The 25,580-nt window shown below is 44.7% G+C and overlaps 1 protein-coding gene across 1 annotated transcript in view; it reads left to right on the forward strand.

The window, feature by feature from the left end:
* LOC117732355 (A disintegrin and metalloproteinase with thrombospondin motifs 20) overlaps positions 1-25,580 on the forward strand; it is a 71,527-nt gene that overhangs the window by 4,623 nt on the left and 41,324 nt on the right. Inside the window, exons 4-11 of the mRNA XM_034535254.1 lie at positions 9,575-9,828; positions 11,936-12,019; positions 12,534-12,658; positions 12,750-12,790; positions 13,025-13,130; positions 16,505-16,651; positions 20,151-20,292; positions 20,677-20,781. Of these exons, the coding sequence (XP_034391145.1) occupies positions 9,575-9,828; positions 11,936-12,019; positions 12,534-12,658; positions 12,750-12,790; positions 13,025-13,130; positions 16,505-16,651; positions 20,151-20,292; positions 20,677-20,781 (1,004 nt within the window). The remainder of the gene's footprint in view (positions 1-9,574; positions 9,829-11,935; positions 12,020-12,533; positions 12,659-12,749; positions 12,791-13,024; positions 13,131-16,504; positions 16,652-20,150; positions 20,293-20,676; positions 20,782-25,580) is intronic.

The following is a 25,580-nucleotide window of genomic DNA, read 5'->3' on the forward strand; positions in this document are numbered from 1 at the left end:
AAAAGAGGACATTATTCCCAGTCACGATGTTTGGCTCGCGGGATACCCAAAAGGTTTCAGCTTTGATTAAGAAATGTTATTGGAAAACTTATTGAAGCAAAATGCACTGCAACACTGCCTGGTGTTTCCACTCACGTTCTTGCTGGAGCATTCAATCCCAGGCCCTGTGGCAGCAGCTCATAGGAAGGGAATAATTACATTTCAGGTTGCAGTCGCGATGAAAAGAACTGGAGAGGTTTTTTCCGCATGGGAGGCTGCTTGAAAGTTACCCCAATTTCATTATAATGTTTATGTTTGAGGCCTTTGGGTGGCGGAGAGGCCCTCGAGAGAAAGCGGGGTGACCGAGTGGAGTTCACCGCGATGGAAGGCCCTTAAGAGTCGTCTTTGCAGGGAGCTCCATGGGCGGCCTTTTGTGGTGTGATGTAATAAATCTTGTATGTGCAGCCCACTTGATTTGCTTGTTGTCTGAACCCAGCTATTGTCGCCCGTTGGTGGCTATTGTGTGTGGCGGCGGTTTAAAGAACTTGGACTGACCTGATGGGCGAGGTCAATACCTCCTTAATATGCTTTGCCCTTTCACTCTCTCAGTCTCTGTGTGGTAAATCTGGAGGGTCTCTCAGCCCCCCACTCTGAGGCACTTTTAAGTATATACTCCCCCTTAAGAAGCGAGAGTGGAGGCGTGGTGAATGACCCTGACTGAATCTCGCAAGAACCTCCATATTCATCATTCAGCCTGAGCCAGTTATTCTTTTATGTCCCACATAATCGCAAATGAGAAACATCCTGACTCTTCAACGGATAACCTCAACTATGAGCCAGAAAGGGTATTCAGCTCGACATAGTAGGGAGGAAGATGCGTACATGGATGAGACACCTGTAGGTCTTGATCAAAGGGCTGCAGGTAAACAATAAGCAGCAGGATTAAAAGATCCAGTCGGGCCCGGGTAGGACTGTGAGGTGTCCCTGGCTGCGGCTCCTCAGCTTTATCTGATAGGCCCCTCTCCAGATGCGGTGATAAATGTGCTCTTTGAAGGCCATACTAAGCCAAGACTAACAGGCCTGTCCTGTCTTTTTATGGCAAGGAGTGCAGTACACGTTGCTACTAGCCGTTTGGATGTAAACACTGGCTTGGCACGTGTTGTGCTTTTAGCATAACATTTGTAGTGGATGCTCCTGGTCTTTGATTTGGGAATTTGCTTCCTGGCTTTGGACTTTTAAATGTGTTAATGTTAAATGTGTTTGAGATAACACGCGGCACACATTCAGCTCTGTGGGCTTACGGTCTTTTCTCTGAAGGTCTTCCTTTCCCTCGTGTCCAATACACACCACATGTGTACAGTTCTTCTGTTCTTTATGTTCTGCTTCAGACTAAATCTGTGTTTCAATGTGGGGCTCCGAACCACAGCCCGATTGCTGAGAGAGAAAGAAGTGTAGAGAAAGAAATCCTTGTTAGCAGGGGAAGAGATCTCCAAGCAGCAGATACATTTTTTTTTCTTGTGCCCTTAAAACGGAATGTTGTTCCTTTTCGTAGGTTATTGGATCACAGTGAACATCGAACTGCTGATAAATGGTTGATTAAGTACTGAATATGCAGGTTATGAAGATACGATAGTAGATTATGAAGAGTGTAACTCATCAAATGTCCTGTTTTTACAGGTGTATATGAACCATATATACAGAGTTGCCAGCTGGTACTGGAGCTACAACAAGATGTTTCTAACAATCCAAAATGTTTTAAATAGCTTACTTTTCATAATAATGCAATACATTTAAACATCACCATACCAACATACCAAAAAGCCGAATCCACACACCTCTCGGACAAACATTACAACCCTCTAAAAGGTTGATTCCTCGTGGGCTTGCATTTACCCGAAGAACTGATAACTCGGAGGTTAACAAATAAGATGCGTTTTTATTTCAGTTTAGTGCATTTTTGTCTTCAGTAGAACCATCGAAAGCAATGGATTTACTTTAGATTTAGTTAAGAAACAAAAAAACTCAGATTTATCGAATCATGTCGATGATAGACTGCAGGACTTGTGGTGTTAGCGGGGTGGGGAGGGGGTGGGGGTGGATTCCTTTCCCAGTATCTCCTCTTTTTGAGGAGCTATAAAAGCACTCTTTGTCAGGGTCAGTCATCTTATGGCCCTCTCTCTCTCTCTCTCTCTCTCTCTCTTTCTTTCTCCACTTTATGTTCCTGTGAAGAGGACTCTTGCCTTAAATCAAAATTGGCACTTGGAGTTTGAGTGCTGAGGGGTTTGGCAGGTTTGGAACTTTATGGGCCTTGTCTGTCTGAAACATGCTAACTATCACCGTCAATCCAAACACATGAAAGTGCTGAATGGCCAACAACGCCTGCTAATCTGCTAGCCGGGCAGCCTTTTGCCTATTTAGTGGCTGTGTTGATTATTATTCTTCAGCTGCGGAAGAAAACATAATTTTGAACATGGCAGAGATGAAACGAGATGCGTTTTTATCAAGCAGCCCTCCAGGAAACAGAATGTATATCACCAGCGAGATACCTTTGTGTGAGATAAGCTTTTCCCTCACAAATGATGTGTCATATTTCTGTTTTCATGCGCTGCAGACAGTGCCAGAACAATAACAGGGACTTCTGTATCTATTGAGGCCGTACGACTTTTCCAGAGTTTGTACAGTCCCTTCACAGCTCGTGTTGAAAGGAGAGGAAGGCGATGTTTCTACATGAATAAAAAAAACGAGTAACTTTTGTTTTGTTAACTCTGCGCTTGTCATCTCTGGCACGTACACATACTCGACTTACTCGTACATATGCCGTCACTACTTGTGAAGTGTCAGCAACAGAAGTTGCAATGATAAGAGCTTTTAAAGTGTTACCTTGAAGGAAAATGAGCTTTTGTTATTGCAGCGGCCATGACGATACCTCGTCTTCGGATGCTTTTCCCCATTGTACGCGTTCGTTCATTCATTCGTATGTGCAGTTAAAGGGATGTGAGTTTAACATATAGTTTCCAAAGAAACGTGAGCGCAAATCAAAAGGATCCGAACAACGGGAGCATTTAGTTTCATCTCACTGACGGACATTTCGAGCAACTGTATCAGCCTCCTGTCTGTGTCAGCCAACCTGGGTGGCTTCCCTGCTGTTTAGAATATCTCCAGTGTAGATAGCTGTTGAGTGGGTGATTAATGTTTTAAAGTCACACAGGGCCTTGTTGTGCCTGGTTCTGGCTTTTAAAAGCCCCCGGGGAAGAAGCTTACTGGGCTCAAATCACAACACAGCTCCGACCTTTAATGACACATTCTACGGGGTATCTGTCTTCGGGCTTGCACGTGAATCCCTGCGTCGTCCTTCGATATAGATAGCCACGGGGGATGAGGGTGGCTACAGATAGGGGCAGATTCTTCCCGCTCCGTCTCTTCCCTTTGCTCTCTAAAAGCCATGTGAAGACAAGCAAGAGACGGAGGTATCTCTTTCTCACAGTCGCTGGCTGTGTGTCTAAAGTCGCGGGCTGTCATATTTTGTCTGAATTAGAGATAGTGAATTGCACACAGACGGCTTGACAGCAAACGTTTCCAGCCGTAAACCCAAACACCAGTGTTCCAGTGTTGTTGGCTCCCTCGCGCTTCACCCGATTTCTTGATGGCTGACTGAGGGCAGCTGGGACGGCGACGTGATCGGCTTTGATGCGGCAATACTTGGCACGCATGGCATCTGTGTCCCGCTGACCCTCAACACAATCATTGTATAGGATTCCCCCCTCGGTGCCCACTGTGTATACATGGTAGTTCAAATGCTAGCGTCAGGTTTTTGGTCAATGGGTTCATTTACATGGAAAATGCCCTCCCCCGCCCCGGGGTTTGAACTAGCCGACTTGAATCGCTGCCCGCTCTCCCTTTGCGCTTTCATGTATGTGAATGGAAGCACTTGTTGATTGTGACCTCACTTCCCTCTTTGTTTGGAGTCACTCACTGGACGGGTGGATGTGACCTTGAGTTTTTCCACTCCTAGAGGTGCGTAGTTACTGGACTTGCTGGCTTGTTTGCTGGGCCTCACTTGCAACTATGTATGTGTTAAGCTCTTTGTTTTCCTCTCAGCTCCGGCTCTTGACAGGGGTCAGGGGAGGTGGCCGGTCAGGGAGTGATGGACGGGTGTTGATCATTCGGACAACCTCTCTCACCTTTAGGGTCTTGGCTTTAGAAGGTGCTGAGCTTCTGAATGTCAGATGCCTCCAAAAGGCTTAGGCTTGCTTTGTGCCCCCATGCCCCCTGGATAGACTGAACGTCCCCCCATTCCAGGAAGTACCTATTGTTGCCATGCTCAAAAAAAAAGGTTTGTTTTTGCCCTTTTGTGTGCATCCATAGATGTGGTTTGCATGTGTGTCAGGAGTGAATTTCGTCTCCCTGGCCTGTCAGTGGACGAAGGCTCCCGCTGAGTATTGGGAATTGCTGCGTAAAGCGGGATGAAGAACGGAGCTTCTTTCTTCATGTGTTTGAGCAGTCCTGGCCGGGGCTAAATGTGCGTGTCGTTTTTTTGCTGCAGAGCTTGGCAGAGGCCCCAGCCTTTTCCTCAACTCCCACTGCCTGCTTTTCTTCTTCCACACCTGCTTCTCTGAAGTAGCTTTTCCTGCTTTTCTATTGGCCTACACAGAAGAAAAACAATCGGAATTTCTTTCGTCTTTTGATTGTCCTTTTTGAATGGATGGACATGGAGTATTCTTTGGAATGCAAAGGTGATAATGTTACTCCTCTTTGTCAAATGAGTTGAAAAATGTGTTCTGCCATACACGGACTGGGAGTCGTGAGCCAACATGTGTGTTGGTTTTGAGTAATGTGCACGTTTTCTCTTCAGGCATCATGCTTTGTCCCATCGTGACCTCAGATTTCATGACACTGCATCATGACAGAGCTAATAATATGGCCCATTGCACTCATTGGCATCATGTTTTAAAATAACAGATACTTTGGACAGGGCTGGGCAACTACAGACAGTCTATAACTTTAATAGCTGCCATGTGTCTGCCTGCCCTGAGGCCTCAACCCCATTGAACCCAATGCGTTGTGTTGTCTCGGGAGTTCCCGTGACAGATTCCAGCTGGGGCTATTTTCTGCCACTGTCTACTGTCTGGCCATTCTTAACAGATGGGGGCTGATTGGGATGGTAAAATCAACTTGAGTGACAGTTTCTGACTGCATGGTGGCACGGGTGGTGTTCAGAGGTGAGAGCGGGTGATAGATGAACAACAGTTTCCCACTGATGTGGACTGGGGAGAGACTGGGGAGCTGGCCAGTCGCCTGTGGTTCTTGCTGTTTATCATCTGAGAGGCCAGAAATCACTCAAAACTGCAGACATGCTTTGTATTTGTCAAGGCAGAACTTTTTGCTTCTGGGTATTAAATAGTTTTTGGGGGATATTTGAAAATGTTAAATTTCGCTGACTGCTTTAGAGGAGCATTGCTCACAGTTATGTCCATCCTTTCTATGATAACATACTCACCTAGGTAATTTCTGAGATCTAGTAGCACGGCAACATTGCTACTACAAAGTTAATTTGTCTGACTGAGCGATGCTGTTCCCAGGAGTCAATCAGTGCAACACAATTATTACTGACAAGAATGACGGCCAGACTTTAGAAAATATGATCCAAGTTGTGATGAACTGGAATTATTTTTTTAAGTGTCCTCTTTGTGTTCTCGTTAGATGGCAAAGTCAGGTGTGATGTTAATTGTTGGTTTTATGATGCTGCGGTTTTCAAAAGCCTCTTACCTTAATTTGTATTTAAGCCCTAAAATCATCCCAAAGTGGATTCCCTTCACAATAAATAATGACTAGAAATGAGGAGCCATGTTTTCAAAAAAGTCTTAAATCAAGTCGGCAGTCAAGTACTCACATTTGTCCTTTTAAGAAATTCCATTCGGTTACCTCCATCGAGGAGGGAACGTTTCAGCCCATTTTAGAAATGTACTATTATTAAAACTGTTTATGAGGATATTTGTCATCCATAAATCATGTAATCTACAATCTGTGGGGATGAATTTCTTTAAATCGGAGAGTCAGAAACTCTTTTGAGTTTGAGTGTGCCAAATGAAAACACTCCAGGCCCCTGCCCATCATGGTATTCCTCATCTATAAGTAGTGTTTTGTCTCCACAGAGGAGGTCTGCTACTCCAAACACATTCTTCAGCTCACAACCGTGCTGTCTTAAGCACGTCTCTGAACTGAAAACAACAACTGAACTCTGAGAGCACTGTTAGTGTACAAAGCCCACCGTCTCCCAATGAGGTCAAAAGCCATGCCACTTCACTTTAAAAGCCTTCTTCAGCAACAACAATTAGCTGCCTTTGCTTCTCTCTGTCTCGCCACAGAATTGCACTTAATTGTGCTTCTGTCTACAGGAGTTTCAACATGTTTCCCCCCTTGAGTCTTACTGTCAGTAACCAGAGTGTATGACCTCGTATAGAACCAGGGCACTACCAATACTCAATGTAAGGTATACTGTCCATTTAATTGGCACCCGGGGAAAAGGGCGCTTTAACTCCCAGCGGGCCATTGTAAAAGAATGTTAATTAGTTCGACAGTGAAATGTGTGTTCCCCATTGTTGGGTTCTTGGCATTGATACTTTTGACAGAGAGCTGAAGGAGAGTCAAAGAGCAACTCTTTGATCTAGATTGAAATCTCAATGAGATCCTTTAGGACAGGCTGTGTTTATATGAATGGGCTCAAACAGAAAGTGCAAATGCGAGCATAAAAATGCTTCCATACTTATTAAAATGTTCACGAATGAAAGTAAAATAAGTGTACACGTATGTACACGTTCAAACCAATGCTGGAATCTTGACATGCGTATGAAACTGTTGAGTCCTAATGTGTGGTTTTACCTGCATGTTACTGAGTGAATAGATAAACATTGTTTATGATGTGCATTGTGTTTGATTATCTTTTGGCAATAAAGAGCTTTGCAAGTTTACAAGTAGGCCGTTGAGCATAAAAGCGAATGTGATGTTGGTCTTTTTCAGCGATGTGCGTGCTGGAGTTAACCAATTTACAACATTTATAAATGGTTACACTCATCTCGGCTCCTTGTATACTTCTCTGTTATAAAGAGAAGTATACAGCTTTATTTTGCTCGTGTAAAAATAAATTGAACGTCTCACATTTAGATGTCCTGTAAAATACTCAGACGCAGATGGATGTGTAGGGGAGGCTGATTTGATGCCCGATGCCCTGACGGAGATGTCATGTCTGTGTGTCCGGCAGGTCAGGGTAGTCACCCCTGTCTTCTCATGGTGTAAGTAGCAGCTCACTACCTAGTGAGAGGGGGATTTGGACCTAAGGCGATTTGGGAAAGGTTGTGTGTGGCTAATCTGCACTGATTCAAAGGCTATTACAACAGGGACCATATTTTCTCCTCCTCCTCCTCTTCTTCCTCTCTTTTTTCATCTCACACTCGCTTGCTCTGAGACTTAGCACCAATTTCTGTTGATGTAGATGCTCTTCTGTGCTTTGATAATCCCTTTGATGTCAGACTGTCTGTGGTGATGAGTCTGTTTAAGGGGTTTAGTGTAGTGGGTTTGGCTTTGGAGAGATTTTTCCTGGAAAATACAAAGCTCTGTCCTGGCCCAGCTGCCCAGGCTGTGTGCACTGACAGTCTTGGCGCTGACTTGCATGCTGGCACCGGCGTGGGGCTGGGCCTCACGGCAGCAAGAGATGTGCGCCTTTGTGCCAGGGAGTCACGCTCCGCCTCGTGTGCCCACTGGGGGCATCACTTGAATAATCTCGGAGCGCTCAGCAAGTTTACTTTTTTTTTGTTTTTTTGTTTGCTTTCCTCTGACCAAACAGTTGCACACAATCTCTCTCTCTGTGCGAATGTCTGGAAAGATTGAGTATACAGAAGACAATAGAACTCTTCACTATAGCCGGGTTATCCAAAGTTGAGGAGGTTGTTTAGGATGACGGACTCCAAAATATGCTTGGCTCGTAAATACTGACAGTCACACAATTACTAAATGTCATTTTATGTTTCATTCATTTCTCAAAAAATTGTTCATTTCTATAAATATCCATGTTTCCTTCAAAGCAACACAAACACTGCAGAATGCTATGACTGTTGATGTGGATATAACAGTGTTGGGTGCATTTGGGCCACATAAATATAAGTATGTGGATAATAATGGATGTGAAAAATGTGCCCCCCATTTTTCGCAAACATTGCAGCAATGCATTTTAGTCACAAAGGAATAGGAGTTTGTCAAAGAACTACAAGTATATATTTCCAGCTGTCTGTGTGTTGGCACAGAGTTATTATTCATTTTATCTGTCCCTTTGTCAGATAGCTGCTTCAATCCTTCTTTCTGCAGCTGAGAGATGGCAGCCACTGCTGCAAGTAGTCTTTTTTACACCACATCACATATGGGAATGCATTGCGGCAAATCTTGACAACACAATAGCCTGCGTGCAAATACTCAGTCCTCAGATGGCCTGTTACCAAACTATTATTGAAATCCTTCCAATGCTAATAAATAATTGATTGCGGTTAAACATTTTTGACGTTTCCGAATACGCAGATGATTTTTGATGTGTTTGTCATTAACTTGATTGATGATGTTGAAGAGATTTTTCTTGAGAAATATCCTTCAGCATGGGCTGATTTTCTGGTCAGTAACAGAATAACGCCGCAGCTATTTGTCCTAAACAAAATTACCATTCCTTTTTTTCATTTTATTTTTATAGCAATTTGGAGCTTGCCTGTGTGGAGACCAGATATCCTCTCTCTCTACTTGTGGCTTTTTCCAAACTCTTTTCAAAAGGCGACAGTCTTAGGAAACACACATGTGTACGTGTAATTAAATTGGCTTACACCTTAACCCTTGCGGATTTGTCTTAATGAAACCATCTCTTAACGCTTTCTGTGTGTCAGCCTCTGTCTACCTCTTTAAACTTCCCTCTGTCATGGTGAAGGAATCTACTGCTCATAGCCAGCTCAACACATGCACTGAGAGAATGCCAGTTGAGTATCCACAGTACGTCTTATATGCGGCTGGTGTTGAAAGTGTCGTTCACCGCAAGCCTATGAAGGGAAATGTTTCAATCTGGCTTTACCTTTTATCACGGTCGACCACATTTGAACTTAATTTCCAGATGATACGTTTCCAGGCTCAGAGAGGTGGGAGAATTCGAGGATTTCTATATCCGGCTAGTCTCTGGGATTTTCTGTTTTGTTTGGCTTATTTTCTTGTTTTGCGTGCATATTGCCTGACCAGAAAACCCGTATTCTCAAAGCTCACCACTGACCTTGTGTCTCTTGGTACAACGGTTTTCCCCGAGCACTGGAATGATTTAATTTATGGTGGGTTTTTGCCATAGAAGTCCAGCGCGCTTTGTTATGTCATTGGAATTCAGCTAAGCTAAAACCCCTCGGCTTTTAACTGTGCCACGCTCTCTCCTGAAATGCCTTTAGAACATAAAGCAGTGGGTGTCCAGTGTGGAAGAATTTGAGTCTTTGATCATCCAATTCACTCATATGATCATTATTTTAAATCCAATAAATATGTTCCTCTCCACATCATCACTCACAATTTTTCTTTCTTCAAACAGAAAACTCCAAGAGGCCGGTTGCTTTTGAGAATCTATGGAGCATGGGAGAGGAGCTGGACTCTCTTAGAGCCACCATCGATGATCAACACGTTCATGACAACAGCTCCACCAGCACGCAGCCCAAAGCCCCACGCAGACGCAAGCGCTTCCTCTCCTACCCACGCTACGTCGAGCTGATGGTGACAGCGGATGCCAAAATGGTGCGCCACCATGGACGCAACCTAGAGCACTACATCCTAACAATCATGTCAGTAGTAAGTAAAACAATGTTTCTAAACATTATTTTTTGTCTCAATGTTGACATTTTCGATGATTGGTATGAGTTTTGGGGAAATGTTCTCATTGGCGGTGAATGTGTAATACATGCACGCTACTGTGCCATTTGTACACAAATGGATGTGCATACAGCATTTTATCCATGTGCATTGGTATTTAGCTGCGATAGGCTCGGTTTGTTAGCATCTGTCCATGTTTCCTGAGATCTCCTCCATCTTAAAGACCTGTTCACAACAGAAAGTGGCACAGCACAATTCACCCTGGCTTCTTTGTGAAGTAGGTGATGCTTAAAGCTCTGTGACGTCATGACTAGTTGCATGCTAGTTGGTTAACTGGCCAGCTAACTGCTAGCACGCCAGCCACCTCGGAACATGCTAATGCTAGCCTGTCACCATACATTCACGTTTTAATGTGTACCAAAGTTGAACTCAACCTGAAAGATTTGCTGGCTACAAACTTTTAACAACATTTGAAACGCCACAATACATACAATGGAGGGGAAAATAATTTAGTTCACGCAGTTGAAAACATTTAACACAAATATTCTGTTAGTCAACAATAGACTCCATTGCTCTCAGGAAATAGGCCTTTACGAACAGTGAAAACAGTGAAGTATTTAATTGTGTGGCCGAAATCTCAGAAACCCGACACCTCAAAACCTGGGGCCAATAGAACCCAAACGATCTCATAACGGCATAACGGAGGCAAGATGTGTTATGAAATTTGGTGAAGAAATATGGAACTAAATCCCCCAGTCCAGGTCTGTGTTTTTCCAGCCTCAGATGTTACTGTTTGACATTTTGGTCGTAAACCCTAATGTGACCCGAGCATGCTACTGCTCCAACGACAGTGGCCCAGTTAATTGGTGAAATCCTGACTCAGCACCTTGACCTCCTTGTGAGCCCCATATCTGACTGAGAGAGCTGCCTGGAAAGCCAGACTGTCTCTGCATATATTAGAGTAGTCGTGTCAAAGCAGGATAGGTTATAAATTGCACTGAACTGTGTGTACCTTCTGCTGTGTGTCTCGCTCTCGTATGACGGACCGCTCAAAAGACTCATTAACAAACAACGAAGTAATGATTGTCAGTAGTGTTAAATAAGTTTGTGAGGGTACAGTCTGTGTTGAATGTGCCAGCCCAGTTTTTAGTGCCAGGTTTGAAGTCAAAACATAAATTCTGCTCTGCTCATGTCTGCAGACCAGTGGTGCAGACACACACACAAACACACCCTTTTTTTCTCCAGTCACTTTTCTTATCCACAGTTTAACAAGTTTAAGAACAAAACGAGTTTAAGAGCAAAACCCAAAACCCACGTTTGATCCATTGTGTTCGATTTAAGTGAGGTTGTTAACATTATTTATATTGTGAAACCTGTGTCCTTGATGGTTTGGCCCTGCTGACATTACTTTGTCCCGTCAGAGCTTGTTTTGAGCTAACTGGCTGTGTGAGATACTGTAGTGGTGGTCCATTGTAGGCTTTTGCATACGAGATAATACAGAACAATGTCCTGTGTGGCAGCTGGACGTTGAGCATTGCAAAGTCAGACTCCCTTTGCCCAAACTGGACAGGCCTGCACCACGTTCGCCTCCCCCAGGCTAAGACAAGCTAAATGTTTATAGTGGCCTAATGAGTTCCTGTCAGGAGGCCGCACGCGGCCTCAGGAGACTGCTGGCCGATCGTGACAGAGGTGCACGAGAAAGGCAAGAGAAGTGGAGGGGAAAGACTACAGAGGGAATGTGTTGCTGTCCTCACAGAGGGGCTCGGTGCTTCAGCTTTGCTGGGGTTTTTAACGTTTGTTGCTGGGTCCAGATTTCAGTTTATCTTTTCTCTGCCAAGGTCCGTGGGGGAATTGTAATTGGTTCTAATACCCTGTTGATTAAACTTACCCTTAAGGAGACTTTTTCTTTTGTTTCTCTTAACTTGAATTATCTGATGCTATTTTGATTAAACCTCATGTGAGCTTAAGCAGAAGAAAAAAAAGCAATCGCTGTATTTTCTCATTCCGCGTATTGAGTGAAGAGAAGTAGACTTTCATACAGTGGAGGTTTGCATTTTTTTGTCTGTGTGTTTTGTCTTTGTTACAGGTAGCAGCAGTGTACAAGGACCCCAGCGTAGGAAACCTCATCAACATCATGATTGTCAAGCTGGTCATCGTCCACAATGAACAGGTGAGCGCGGGGACTTGAATGCTACCTGTATCCAGCTCTCCGCTATGGCTGACGTCAGCGCAGGTGTCCCTGGCCTGGCCTTTTCTCTGAGGGGCTCGTTTTGAAAGGACACTGCCTGCCTTGTCAGTTTCAAGTCTCAAGAGAGGTCTCCATGGAGGACAAACGATACTATAGTGAGGCAGCTAGCCACCTGCGAACGAGAGGTTGCTTGAGAGGCTCACTGTAGTTTGTTTGCTCCCTGTAACTGATTCTTAAATAGTTAAATTAAAGGGAACGGACATTGTTTGGAAAGCCGTAAGGGGGCTCCTGATCTTGGCCCATGTTGACCAATGAAGAAATTAAAACGTTATCATGATCAGTATCTCCAAATTACACAAATTGGATCATAAGACAGGTTGAAAAATGTGATGTATCCCCATTTTTTTTTTTTTAAGATGCACTCAAGTCAGCTACATTGCAATATGTTTCCCACTTTGTTTTGGTCACATCCGCAATGGTGTTTCACCAAAAACAGGAAGGGCCCACAGTGAGCTTCAATGCTGCCACGACGCTCCACAACTTCTGTGTCTGGCAGCAGACCCAAAACTTCAAGGATGACAGCCATCCCTCGCACCATGACACGGCCCTCCTCATCACCAGGTACACACTCATCTCCCGTCCTCGCTTTCAAATTTGAAAAAAGAAAAGCCGAAAAGTGTCTCACAGCATTGTGTGTTTTTATTTGTTTCAGGGAGGACATCTGCCGTGCCAAAGACAAATGTGACACGTTAGGTAAACCTTTGCCTTTCACTTTTACAAATATATCTCCACCTCAAGTCCTTTCCAATTAGCTTTTTCGCTAAACCACAGCTCATATACGGTGCGGTAATAAGTTTATGGCAAGCTGTCAAGCTCATAATATTATAGTGACAGAACAGAGGGGTAGAAACAAGGGGATGGAGGCAGCTAATCTCTCTTACAGAATACACGATTTGATGGTTTCATGGTGTCTACGTGTCGCTGTAGGGCTTGCAGAGCTGGGGACCATGTGCGACCAATTCCGGAGCTGCTCCATCAGTGAGGAAAATGGAATTAGTGCCTCCTTCACCATCGCTCATGAGCTGGGCCATGTGTAAGTTGCTGCACAGAACACACACACACACACACACACACACACACACACACACACACTCAAACTCGCCCCTCGCAGCGTGCTTTGACTAACAAAAGCCCTCTTATCAAGACACATAGGGCGCAGCAGTCCCAGGTGCAAAAGATAATAAAGTGAAAACTCGACTTTTAATAACATGCCAGCCTTTAATACCTTACTGTACAGGCTCAAGAAATTAACCCTTAATGTGTCAGAGCTTTGTGTTGAGTGGACGACAGCTCAGATGAAATTCAGTGTGGATATGTGGTGCAAAATGCAAGGTTGCAGCTTTTCTGTTCTCTATGTACATTAAATACATCATTGAAAGTGGCACACATTATCAGACAGGGCAAGGCTAAATATTCTGTTTAGTATTCGGGAGCTCGCTCGTTTCCTCGTATCAGCCGCAAAGACTGATAAAACAAGCCGAGGATGTCACAGTGCCGTCATGTGTATCTGGCGTGTTATCCCAACACGCCTGTCTGACTGATTATAATGCCACTTATGTGAAGTGTAAATAAAGACTCATATGTATAATATGTATCCAAATAACTTTGTCATCACTGTATCTCTCTTATAAGTTAATTTAAACGTGGTGCGATTTGAGAAGCGCTACTAGCCCTTAGACGTGAAGTGTAACGCGCTGGCAGCTTCTTCTTCTTCTTCTTCTTCTTCTTCTTCTTCTTCTTCTTCTTCTTCCCCGTCTCAGCGTGTAGGGCATGTGTTAAAAAAAAAAGAAGAAAAAAAAAGAAGATGAATCGTGAAAGCGAGTGAGAGATTTTCTTTTCCGGTCTGCCGTTCGTCCGTTGGTGTGGGCGACTAAACGGGATCAGTGTCGTGTGAGCCATTGGTGAAGAATGAAAGATATTCTTCTTCCTCCTCTGTCTCCGCTCACACATTCTTCCAGTGGAGAGATCACTCCCCCCCCCCCCCCCAGCCACCCACCCACCCCCCGACCCCCCCCCCCGCAGGCGTGAGCTCTCCGTAGTGTTTGGCGCTCTGGGAAATCCAGTGTTAGGTAGTGGGAGCCTTTCAAGAGCATTGCAGATTAAAGAAAGATTTAGACTAATGGATAGGAGGCCTTTCTCAGATGACTGCAAAGGATGTGTGAGATTGCTAATAGCCACCACAGGCCAGGCCAGGCCGGTGTCATTTGATAGCCGTTCAAAGGGGACACATATAATCGAGTTTGTTATTAGACGGTGCCGAGGCTCCAATAAAGTTTTCTGACATTTTGATGTCACATGAGAAGTCCACAGGTTTTCTTCTTTGACATCTTGAACACACCACAAACGTTCACCGGCGTTATCCCGATCACGCATAACCTAGTGGATGAAATGAGTGAGATTATTGTTGTCAAAGATGGTTTGTTACACTCGGAGGAGCTACAACGTTTAATCCACTGACGAAGTAGCAATCCGTTTCCCCCACTGTCGTCACTGGGCTCTGTCTCTGTTGATGTGCTGATAATTGCTGTTCCTGCAGACTGCGCTGTTTGCTCCAACTCTTACTCACACTCTCACTCGATCTGCAGGAATTTGTCTTAGTCTCGCAGTTATTTACGGGGCATTTCAGCTCAGAAATACGTTGTCGTCCAGAAAAATCTCGTTGCATGACGGCATGGCATGAAGGATGGGATGAACAGAAAACAAAAGCAGCTTGTTTTGTTGAGAGCTCTCACTTTAAGTGAGTGGACCCTAACTAATCACATTTCAGCCTGGATGCTAATAATTAAGTGCTGGGGTTGGATCCCTCCAGCTGGGATTGACTCCTCTATTGATCTGGCCCTTGAGGTTGCCAAACAGAGAGCCACAAAATATCCTGATTTACGACCTAATTACACTAAAAGGCTCTCTTCTCGGGATTTCCAGTCCGTATTCTCGTTTTTGCCCTTCAGATCGGTGTCCACTAAATCATCATAATGTGGGAACGTTTTTTTGGAGCTCGTCACAAATACATTTTAATGATAATAAGAAAGCCTAAAAAGAAGAAAGTATCGTTTGTTTTCATTTTAAACTTGTTCCATCACCCTGATGTCAAAGAATAGTTAGTAGTTAAGAGTGCAAATACCATTTGAGCCTGGTTTGATGCTGTCAGCATTAGCCAGCCGCTTGGTGTATGTGCAGAGCTCATTACTGTGCCAGAGGCTTAATTATTCCCTGGGTGTTTGCCTTCAGGCCCTTGGCCCCTGTAGGGTGGGCCTCATGCCAGCATGGCTAGGTCTTGTTTGTGTGGAGGTATGGATTGACCCTCGGCCACAGTCCAGAGCCCAGGACTGGCCCACATCCTGTTGTAAACATCTTAGACATCATACAGCTGCATACAGTCCCTGTGTTTGTACATAGACATGTATTTATGGTAATACACCAAACCGCAATACAAAACAGGACATCTGCATTGGACCGTGCTATTCTGGACATGATCAACTTGCTTTATGAGACTGCCAACTCCATTCAGCGAGCCTTAATTCATTAATCTGCAGATGCCATGCTGTGTACTTCAATTTATACATCTGTCTCTCTTGTTTTATTGTTTATAACGCTGAAACAATCAGCTGATTAACTGATTAGTGAATCAACAGAAAATGAATTGCTGAAATTAACTACTTTGATAAGCTTGTAAGCTTTAAAAGTAATTTATTAGGCAAACATACCAAACATTTGCTGGTTTCAGCTTCTCAAATGTAAGGAATTGTTATTGTTCATACTTTTACATGTTAAAAAGTAACATTTCCTTGATGCACATTGTTTCTGCCCCTATTAGAGGTAGGGGGCATGGCCATCAAATACTATTACAGATGTGTGACTATAACAACTTGACCCACAGTCCTGAGCTGCACCTAAAGATCCCCTAACCCCCCTAAAAAAGACAAAAATGGGTCACTGATAAAGAGGGGTGGCTTAAAAGAGGCAAGCTCTTTGAGAATGTGAGATGGTGACCTCTGACCTCTCAGGGGTGAGCTGAGGTGGTTCTCACTAGCATGTTGGCCATGATGATGCTGATGGATAAAGAATGATTTTTACCTGAAAAGCTGCACCACCAACTGGCCAGTAGGACTTTTTTTTGAAGCCTTTTGGAGATTTTTACTGTCTGCACCTTTGGGAGACAGCACAACAATGTGTGTAAATACATATATAAAACAAGAAACAAACCAATGCGTTGTGTGTGTGGTATTTTTCACACGCGTCTGTGGCTGTGGCGGCCCAACGGGACTGAATGTAAATCCTGTGACATTTATCCTCCGGTGTTACGGCTGAGCCATTAAGCAGCTGATAATCACTTTGTGTGTGTTCCCTGTATCCCTCTATCCATCGCTGACCCTCCTCCCCCCCTCATTTTTTTCCTCTCCGCACCAGGTTCAACATGCCTCACGATGACAACCCAAAGTGTCGGGAGGCGGGCATGAAGCACCAGTACCATGTCATGGCTCCCACCCTCAACTATGACACCAATCCCTGGTCGTGGTCCAAGTGCAGCCGCAAGTACATCACAGAGTTTCTAGAGTAGGTACCTGCTTACCTCAGTTTTGGAACCTGCAAAACAGCATTTTAAAAAGGATTTCTCCTATAATCTCATATCATCAGATCCACACTTTGAGTTTGCCATTAAGTTTTTTTCACTTGTTGTGACGTGGCCGGCTAAACAAACTGCTGCAACGTCTCTCCCAGTGCTCTGTCGAACAGGTCAGCGCAATGTAAACTGTGTGGACTTGTTATTGCCTGGTGTTGAAAGAGTATTTCCTGTTTGAATCCGGGGGTCTTCTCCGGATAACCTGAGCGATGGATCTCTCGCAGCCCCTCGGCTGTCTCCCCACGCCGACAGAGCCGCGCTCTCAAGATGCTGGGCAAACAGTAATCTAGTCACTAGCCTGCTTTCCAAAAAAAAAAAACGTAGCGCAGGGCAACGGCTCATTCAGCAATTCCTAACCTGCACTGTGGTCACTGATCCCGGTGAAAGGCTTCCCTTTTAAGATGGGGAAATGTCAGTTATAATTATATCTTCCCAGGACATGACCCTTCAATCTTTGCCTCCTTTCCTCTGTTAATTGTGGAGGCCTTCACAAAGGACGGCCTTGTTGACCAGATGCATCTCGAGAGCGCACTGTTGGCCAGCGCCTCGTATGGAGCTTTAAGGTTGTGTTTAACAGCGTTTCCAGCCAGCGATGACCTCAACTATGAGCCGTCAGAACATTCTCTTCATTATTTGGTCCGGACAGCTGTGGGGGGTTTTTTTCGTGGCGAATTACTAGAGTGTGACGTAAATATGAAATGCATACACTTCAACATTTGTTTATATATGGGATATATAACAACCAATGCAGGTATGAAGAGAGCATTTCAGTGTGGGAGCCACAGCGGTGGTGGGAAAGGCCCACGAGAGCGTCGTCCCAAGTGCTTTTGAAAATCCGACAATGAGGAGCATTGATTCAAAGTGCTTCTTCTTCTACAGTGCTGGTCCCGCTCAGCGGTGGGCCGCCCTGGTCAAGTACGTCAGTGTTTTGACTGGCCATTCTCCGCGAAGAGCAAATTCAATCTGCACCACTCTGCTACCAGTTTAAAAAATGAAAGGCCGCGGCGCCTCTCAAATAACCCCTCCCCCCCCCCTCCCGTTCAAAAGGATTTCCCTTCCTCCTCCCCCTTATCCCACTGTTGCTGTAATAATGTGCACTGAACTCCTGCACCTGAGCGCTGATGAAAAGCATCCTGCTGTTGTGCGGCGTTATTATGCATCAACTGCTACATAAAGCAACTATTCATTCCCTCGTTCGCGGATCCGTTTGATTTAAGCCTCGAAATCCAAATGTAAAACTAAAATGCAAATCTCTGGCTGTTGCCACCCACTAATTGTTGTGTTGGCTGGGTGTTAAAACCACATAATCAGTAGTAGTGGGCAAGCCCTATCATTTTCCATTACACACCTCAAAAATTAGCCAAACTGCTCGCGCAACTTTTAAGAACTTCCATGTGAAGTCAATTTTGAATACTTAATCTGTCATTATGTTCAGGGGGACACACGACAAAGTGAATATGGTACAAAACTGGACTAATAGATGTTGCCATGAAACTTCCACAGTGGATTACTTACATTAATACAATTACAAGTTTACTGAAAAGGTATGTTTGAATATGCAAGTGAGGCAGGTGTTTACAGAGGGAAGTTTGGGTATCTCTTTTTATCACGACATAAAACAGCCATACAAAATACATTTTCGCCATGTTTTTAATCAATAAAATGTTATAGAAATCAGGCTATGAATGATATGTGCACAAATCTACAGACGTTAATAGTGTAGTAAAATAAACCCCTGAGAGTGTATTTAGGAAGTTTTATTTCCACTAGCCCGAGAGAACGGCCAGACATATTATGAAAGCAAAACAGCCCTAAATCTCAAAAAGTGCACGATAAGACAATATTTTTGCTGAGTGTCTCGCCTTAATAAAATCAAGATGGATCTTTATTTTCGGTATGCTGCTCCAAATTCAACTAAAGCTCGATCATTATCCTGTCCTCTATCTCACATGTGCAATAATCGGTACACGCTGTCAGAGACAAAACTCTTAACAAGACCGCATTGCTGCAGCTTACTTGGCGCTGTTGAATCAAACACTGTGTAGTGATGCTCTGTGTGTCATTTCCTTTGCAAAAAGATCCATCATCCATCTGACATTTGAGTAGTGTTCTCGCACTGCGTGCGGAAGGAAACCCAGCATGGCGTGCATGCAAACTATTATTGTTTAGTCTCTTTCGACAAGCGCACAACAGCCAGCTCAAAGTCATCTTATAAATAAACTTACTTTCAAGCCCAATGGCTGCCAGGTGTGCAATCTTCTCTGGTGCCAGAGAGGAATTGCTTGGCTATCTCAAATCCAAACGGCCAATATTCTTTTTTTTTTATTAAGAAGACGTTTCATTTAAAAAAAAAAAAAAATGACCACACTGACCCCTTCTTCCTCCGTCTGTCTGTCCGTCCTGGACTTAATAATCATTCCATTACGTTCCAGATTAGACAGATGACCAACTGATGAAAGATGCTGTAATATGGGAATGTCTGTCGGACTCCTTGACAGACTGCTCCATGGTTTTCATTCACGGTATCCTCCACTGTAGGTGTATTCTTCTCATGCACCCAGCGCTGTTTGCTGCAGTTTATGACATTATGGCTGGAAAGAAACGGGGAAAGAAACAAGTGACCGTAACTCTGGATAATCCTGTGTAATTATTGGCCTTTCACATCAGCGTGGAGCAGGTGTTTTAGAAGCCCGATGCCGGATTAAATTTGTCAGAGCGGCGCAGACATGTTGCATAATTGCACATCTATACGTGTCTCATCAGCCAGTTTCCTTTCTCAAAAGTCAACAAGAGATCCTTTGAGCCTCGGACTGGCTCCGCTAACGTGTTTGACTTGTGCCTTTTCACAACCGTGAAGGCCGATGTCTTTACACGCAGGACGTCGGTGCATACATTCGGTCCAGCTGTGCTTTTGTTGTCTCGGTTACTGTGTCGTGGCTTCAGGGTGTGGCACAGCGCACTCTGTCATTATGCTGCAATGCTGGCGCTGGCACCGATTTATGTAATTTAATCGGGTGCTTTAGGATTCCATATTCGCATTTTTTTTCCCCTTCTTCAGCACAGATAAAGTCTGTATCAAAAATGCTGTTTTATTCCGTCTGTGGCGCCTGACTCCAGTTACATAGTGACAGCATTAACTAACGGGCCATTGAGGGGAAGTGATATCAGTCTCTCTGTGGGGTAACTTTACAGACCACCCACAGGGGGGAAACACATCTGAGGATGATCACCAACAAAAGACATGGAAAGGTTTACTTTGCCCTCTTATGAAAGAGACGGCACGTTTTGATACTGGATTATCCTGAGAAATGTTACCATGAAAGCTTGCCTGTGTGTGTGTGTGTGTGTGTCTGTGGGTGTGTACAAGTGTGCGTCTTGTATTATTATTATTTTTCATCTACTGTACATTCATTCTTACTTTTTGTTTTTCAGCACCGGCTATGGGGAGTGCCTCCTCGATGAGCCGGGAGGCCGGACGTACGAGCTGCCCACCCTCCTCCCTGGTCAAATCTACAACGCCAACAGACAGTGTGAACTGATGTTTGGACCCGGTTCCCAAATTTGCCCTTACATGGTGAGTTGGCTTGCTATCAAAGCGAGCGAAACCACACAAAAAAAAAAAATGAATTAAGACTTCAGGTGGAAGTAGATCTAAGATAGTTGTCGTCTACTCCAAGATACTTGTGACCAGAGCAGTTGTCCATGAAGGCCAAGAGATATGAAACTGTAATATAGAGTAGAATAAATTAAATCTGCCACGCAGAATGCATGGCAGGCACGTTCAAAGCTACTTCGACTGAAATACTGTTTGAAGAAACCAACAACCATATTTCCATCTGCAATCCACACAATCTTTTCCCCCAAAAGCTTCTGTTCTCACATTATAGACAAGCTCTTTCTCTATTCTGGCAAAAAGATGAATTGCTCATGCTAATTAACCCCCCCCCCACACACACAGAAACAGTGCAAGAGGCTATGGTGTACCAGCGCAGAGGGGGACCACAAAGGATGTCGCACACAGCACATGCCCCTGGCTGATGGGACTGACTGTGGAAATGGAATGGTAAGTTAGTCCACATGTGGAACCGCAGTTTTTTTTTTTCTTCCTATATTAACACGTTTTATGACATTTGTGGCGCTGCAGTTGATGTTCCAGGCCCGTCGGTTTGGGGGCGTCGGCTTAGCTCTCAGTACAGCTGCACAGATAAGTTGTTTGTATATTCTGCTGAACTGAATTCTGCTAAACTCTGACCAATGTGTCCTTAGCTCACACCTAAATAAAGGTGTTCTCCATGTCCTCTTGTGGGAGGAAATGCATCTCACAATAATTCCTATTTTTTACGGGGTAGTTTGCCGTTTGATTGACACACTTAATGACCCTGAAGCCGTAAAGCCGACCCATCTAGCATCTGAAGTGGAGTCAAAAAAAGAAAAAACATGATGAACTGTTTGCAGCTACCGTGAAGCCAGATTTTTGTCATTGCTTCGAACACAAAATATGGATCCGATTTAAATTCATGTTTTGGGATCCTCACATTCCAACACTGCATGTATTTCATCCGTCTGTGTTCCTCTGCCTCATTCCAGTTGAGACTAAATGCATTGCAGACACAAGTCAAGCCTCCCATGTGGGGCTGCTTGGAATTCTGATGCCTTCACCCTCTAGTTCACTTCCTCTACCAAGAAAAAGGAATAATTTATCATGCATTACATTCTGGTTGCAGAAACCCATGTAAATGTGGTCAGGTGATGGCCCTAGTTAGAAACTTGAAGCTTTACCCTCTGTGTTGTTACGGGGCCCCAACCCCCATTAGCCCTCATGTTCTCCTCGCTCTGGGATGCTATGCTAATTAGAGCTGAGACGGCGGGTCAGTCACTGAGGATACACGGAAAGAAGGGCTGCAGGGCAGGGGGGCGGAAAGAGAGAGAGAGAGAGAGAGAAAGGAAAGGAAAGAGAGAGAGAGAGAGTCTTGAGAGGGAAAGGTGAAGACGTGGGCCCTTTGAAAGAGGATGCCACCCGCCGTTCACAGTTGAGTCACCTTGTTGTGAACCCATGACCCTAAAACCTCTTAAAAAGGCGGGCGAGTGGGTCAGTGGTCAGGCCGTAACAGAGCTGAGGCCAGCCAGCGCTCTCACAAAAGACCTCACATCAGTGATTCTGCAGTGCAGGAGGCGGGAGAGGAGGAGGGAGGAGAGTGAGGAGGACGTACAAGGGGATGAGAATTTGGTGAGCGGCATGGTGTTTAGCATTCGGAACATGCATGAGGGAAGGAGAAAGAGAAGGAGGGTTCTCTACTCTCTTTAACCTTCTGCCCTCCAGGAGTCTTTTGCAATGTCTTATATCCCTTTTATCCTTTCATCTGGCTCCGTCTCCCTCCTCACCATGTTAGGTCCTGGATCAGCCCCGTCTAGTGAGAAGAGGTTAACGGGGGATAGCTAACATCTTAATCCAACTACAACAACCAGGCTAAAATGTAATGGCCCTGGGATCGCAGCTCCCACACTGCTCTCAGCCCGTATGTGGGAGAAACACTCGAGGAGACACGGCGATGGTTTAATCACACCGAGTGCTTTGCTTTAATAAGCTGCAAACACCTTAACCCAATTTGAGCTGACTTAGCGAGATTGAAATAGATGTCTTGTTTTTTGGAGCCCTGTAAACATTGATTAGGTCATTCGCAGGTTCAAAGAGGCCTGGACATTCAGAAAAGGTCAAAGTATTATTAAGTTACATATAACTACTTGTAATACGGACCTACTTAACGCCGACACATAGTCGAGTAAAGGCTGCAACAACACTTGCTTGTTACTTTTTAACCACATGTAGATGCACGTCATCCTCGCCATCTGAACGCCCGTTGATCATCCTCTGGGGAACACGATCGTACCGAATTGTAATCCAAATGCAACCAATGTTTGTCAAAACATTTGACTAAAAATCCAACAATGCTAGTCTCATATTAGCGTTAGAGGAAAAGATCGGATATCCTCAAGGCCACGAGAAATAATCCTCTGGGGACAGCGAATGTCTGCACAGACTTTCCTGATAGTCCATCAAACAACCAACAAACAGACGTGGGTCTCCCTCCTGCCATATAAAACCACACAAACAATATGAGATCCTTAGTAGTGTAATTTATTAAATTGTTTTTAATTGTTTTTAATGTTCTATATGAACAAATGCACTAACAGTTGTCCTTTATTTCTTTGTGTGTCTGAGCGGAGGCCCCACCTTTGTTTTGGTGCTGAGGGCCCAGTGTCCTCGTCATGCAGGGGGCTGTTTGAAGTGGCTCGAGTTGAAAGAGATTGAGACCCTGCACCGACACTCAGCTGCCCATACAAGAGCTCTTTTATGTGGTATCGTGTGGTATGGTGTGTTTGTGTGTGCCTCAAAAGTCTGATAATCCACAAACCCGCATCATTCCTCCGCGCTCTCTTGCGTCAGCGTTGCGTCGTTCTTTCTTCGTATCCTCTCGTGTGGCTCTCTTGCGTTCTTGCATTTCTCCGTCTCTTCTTCTCCTTTTTCCAGGGGGACGACTTCGCATGCAACCGCAACGATCGCGCCTCTTCTGCTCACTCCTTTCTCACTCCTTCATCAAAGAAGTCATGAGGTTCAGGTCTAAGGCTTTACAGGGTCTCGCATCGAGCTCCTGTGCTCCGAGGTTGTCTGCAGAGCCCTGAGCGGGAGTGTATGTGTGTATGTGTGTGTGTGTGTGTGTGTGTGTGTGTGTGTGTGTGTGTGTGTGTGTGGGGGGGGCCCGATCTGGAGGATTACAACTATGTATGGCCTCTATGGGGGAAACTAGCAGCAGGTATTGTCTTAGTAACCACAGCTCTCCTTTAAAGATCTCTTTGGAAGCCTATCATTAGACCAAAGCCTGCCATGTCATTCAAGCGATTACACGGGGGAAACGTCATCTCTTGTAAAAAAAAATAAATAAAAAAAAAACACAAAGTCAGTTTTCTCACCGGCTGGCTGTCACCTGCGTTGTCTGCTGAGAGTTTCTGTTCGGTTGGGTTACGAAACTAAGTGTGTGGCCGCATCGGGTTATTGAGGTCAGTGCAGCGAAAAAGTGGGAGAGAGGCACGTCCTCTGAAGGAAGAGTGCAAAAAAAAAAGAAGTTTGTTTGTATACAGCTCAGCTGAAATCGGGCAACGGGCACTGCAGGGTTCATGGGTAGTTTTCTCCCCCTCTGTTCCCTTCTCTTCTGACTCTCTCTGCTTCTCCACTCCTTCCCCCCTCTCTCTCTCTCTCTCTCTCTCTCTCTCTCTCTCTCTTCCCCACTGCCTCTCCGTTGCTCAACGGTCTCTCTCACGGGGCGCCGGAGTGAGTAATGCGGTCACATGACCTTTGGCGGCGTGTCTGTCATCTGGCTCAGTGGGCCGTGCACTAACGAGGGCATCCCATCACTTGTTGTCTATAAATACCGCCACCACCCTCCCTCCCTTCCCTCCATCCTCTCTTCTCCTGCTCTTTTCTCCCGTACTGCCCTCCCCGCCCCCTTTTTTTTCGGTCGCTCTCACTCTTCAAAAGGATTCTGCGTCTGTGTGTGTGTGTGTGTATGTGTGTGTGTGTGTGTGTGTGTGTGTGTGTGTGTGTGTGTGTGTGTCTGTGGGTTTTGATTGTGTGTGCATACATGCATGTAGTACTTGTGTGTGTGTGTTGCATCTATATTTTTGCAGAATTATCTACTTTTAATGTAAGTACATACACTGTTGTGTCAGTGTGTGTTTTTTTTGTGTGTGTGTGTGTGTGTGTGTGTGTGTGTGTGTGTGTAGATTAGGGGCGAGCCAGCATGGTCAGTGAGGGCCTGACAAGCCAAAGCCGGGGACCGCTTAGCCCTGAGTCCACATCCCCACCATCACTCTCAGTGGGTGGCGGAGGGCAGAGCTTGAATAAACGGTGGTGTTTTGTTGCCAAAGTCCTTGTTGTTCTCACGTGTGACCATTTTATTGTCAGTTTGAATGAGGCCTCGACTGAAAGCTCCCTTGCCAACTTTTTGGGGGAATTTGTTGAAAAATGACAAACATGATGTTTTAGATTTCATTCAATTCGGCGCCTGCTGGCTGAGCTTTTCTTCACGCGTAAAAAAAAAAAGCCCAAAAAGCTTCCCAGATTCTCTTAATAGGGGGCTTAATTGAGTGGTTAGTGTAAGTGAACAAATGGGAAGTTGTTTTTGATTTCCAGAGCATTCCTCTGAAAAGAATGACGACCTGCTCTGGTTTCAGCCAATTAGAGTGAGATAGTGAGGTCTTGAAAAGTGGAGCCAGGGCAGAATGGAGTTTGTTGGCGGAAGCGGAGAGTGTTGGCTGGAACTCCCTGGCAGCCTGACAGACTTGTCGTATGATGCGGGGACGGGGTGTTTGTGTGCAAGTGTGTGTGTGTGTGTGTGTGTGTGTGTCTATGCTGGACTTTGGGATTGCGAGGCTGGAATCAGTGTTGTGTTGACATTCACGTGGAATCACTGTGTCCAGTAGTCAGTGAGTGGAGCTTTTCTTTGCTGGCCGTGGGGAGGGAGGAAGATGTATTTGCACATTTATGATGCGGTGTCAAAATGAGTCTAAAATGTATACGCATGTTATGGAAATCAAAAAAATTGCATGCACGGTGATGGATTCAATGCATATTGGCAGAAGGTGTACATAATTACAAAATTACAAACACAGACAACATCTGACGTATTAATTTCCGTATAAATGAGTTATGGCTGAAACTTTGCAATATCTACTTTATATGATGATCGCTGTAAGTGGCCCAAAAAATAAAATAGGTTTAAAAACAAAAATAATGAGCTAAAAAGGGCTGAAAATATACGTAGATTGACATAGCTGGACGATACACTTTTCTCATAATAATGATTT

Source organism: Cyclopterus lumpus, chromosome 6 (genome assembly GCF_009769545.1).
Source record: "Cyclopterus lumpus isolate fCycLum1 chromosome 6, fCycLum1.pri, whole genome shotgun sequence".
Classification (NCBI taxonomy): Eukaryota; Metazoa; Chordata; class Actinopteri; order Perciformes; family Cyclopteridae; genus Cyclopterus; species Cyclopterus lumpus.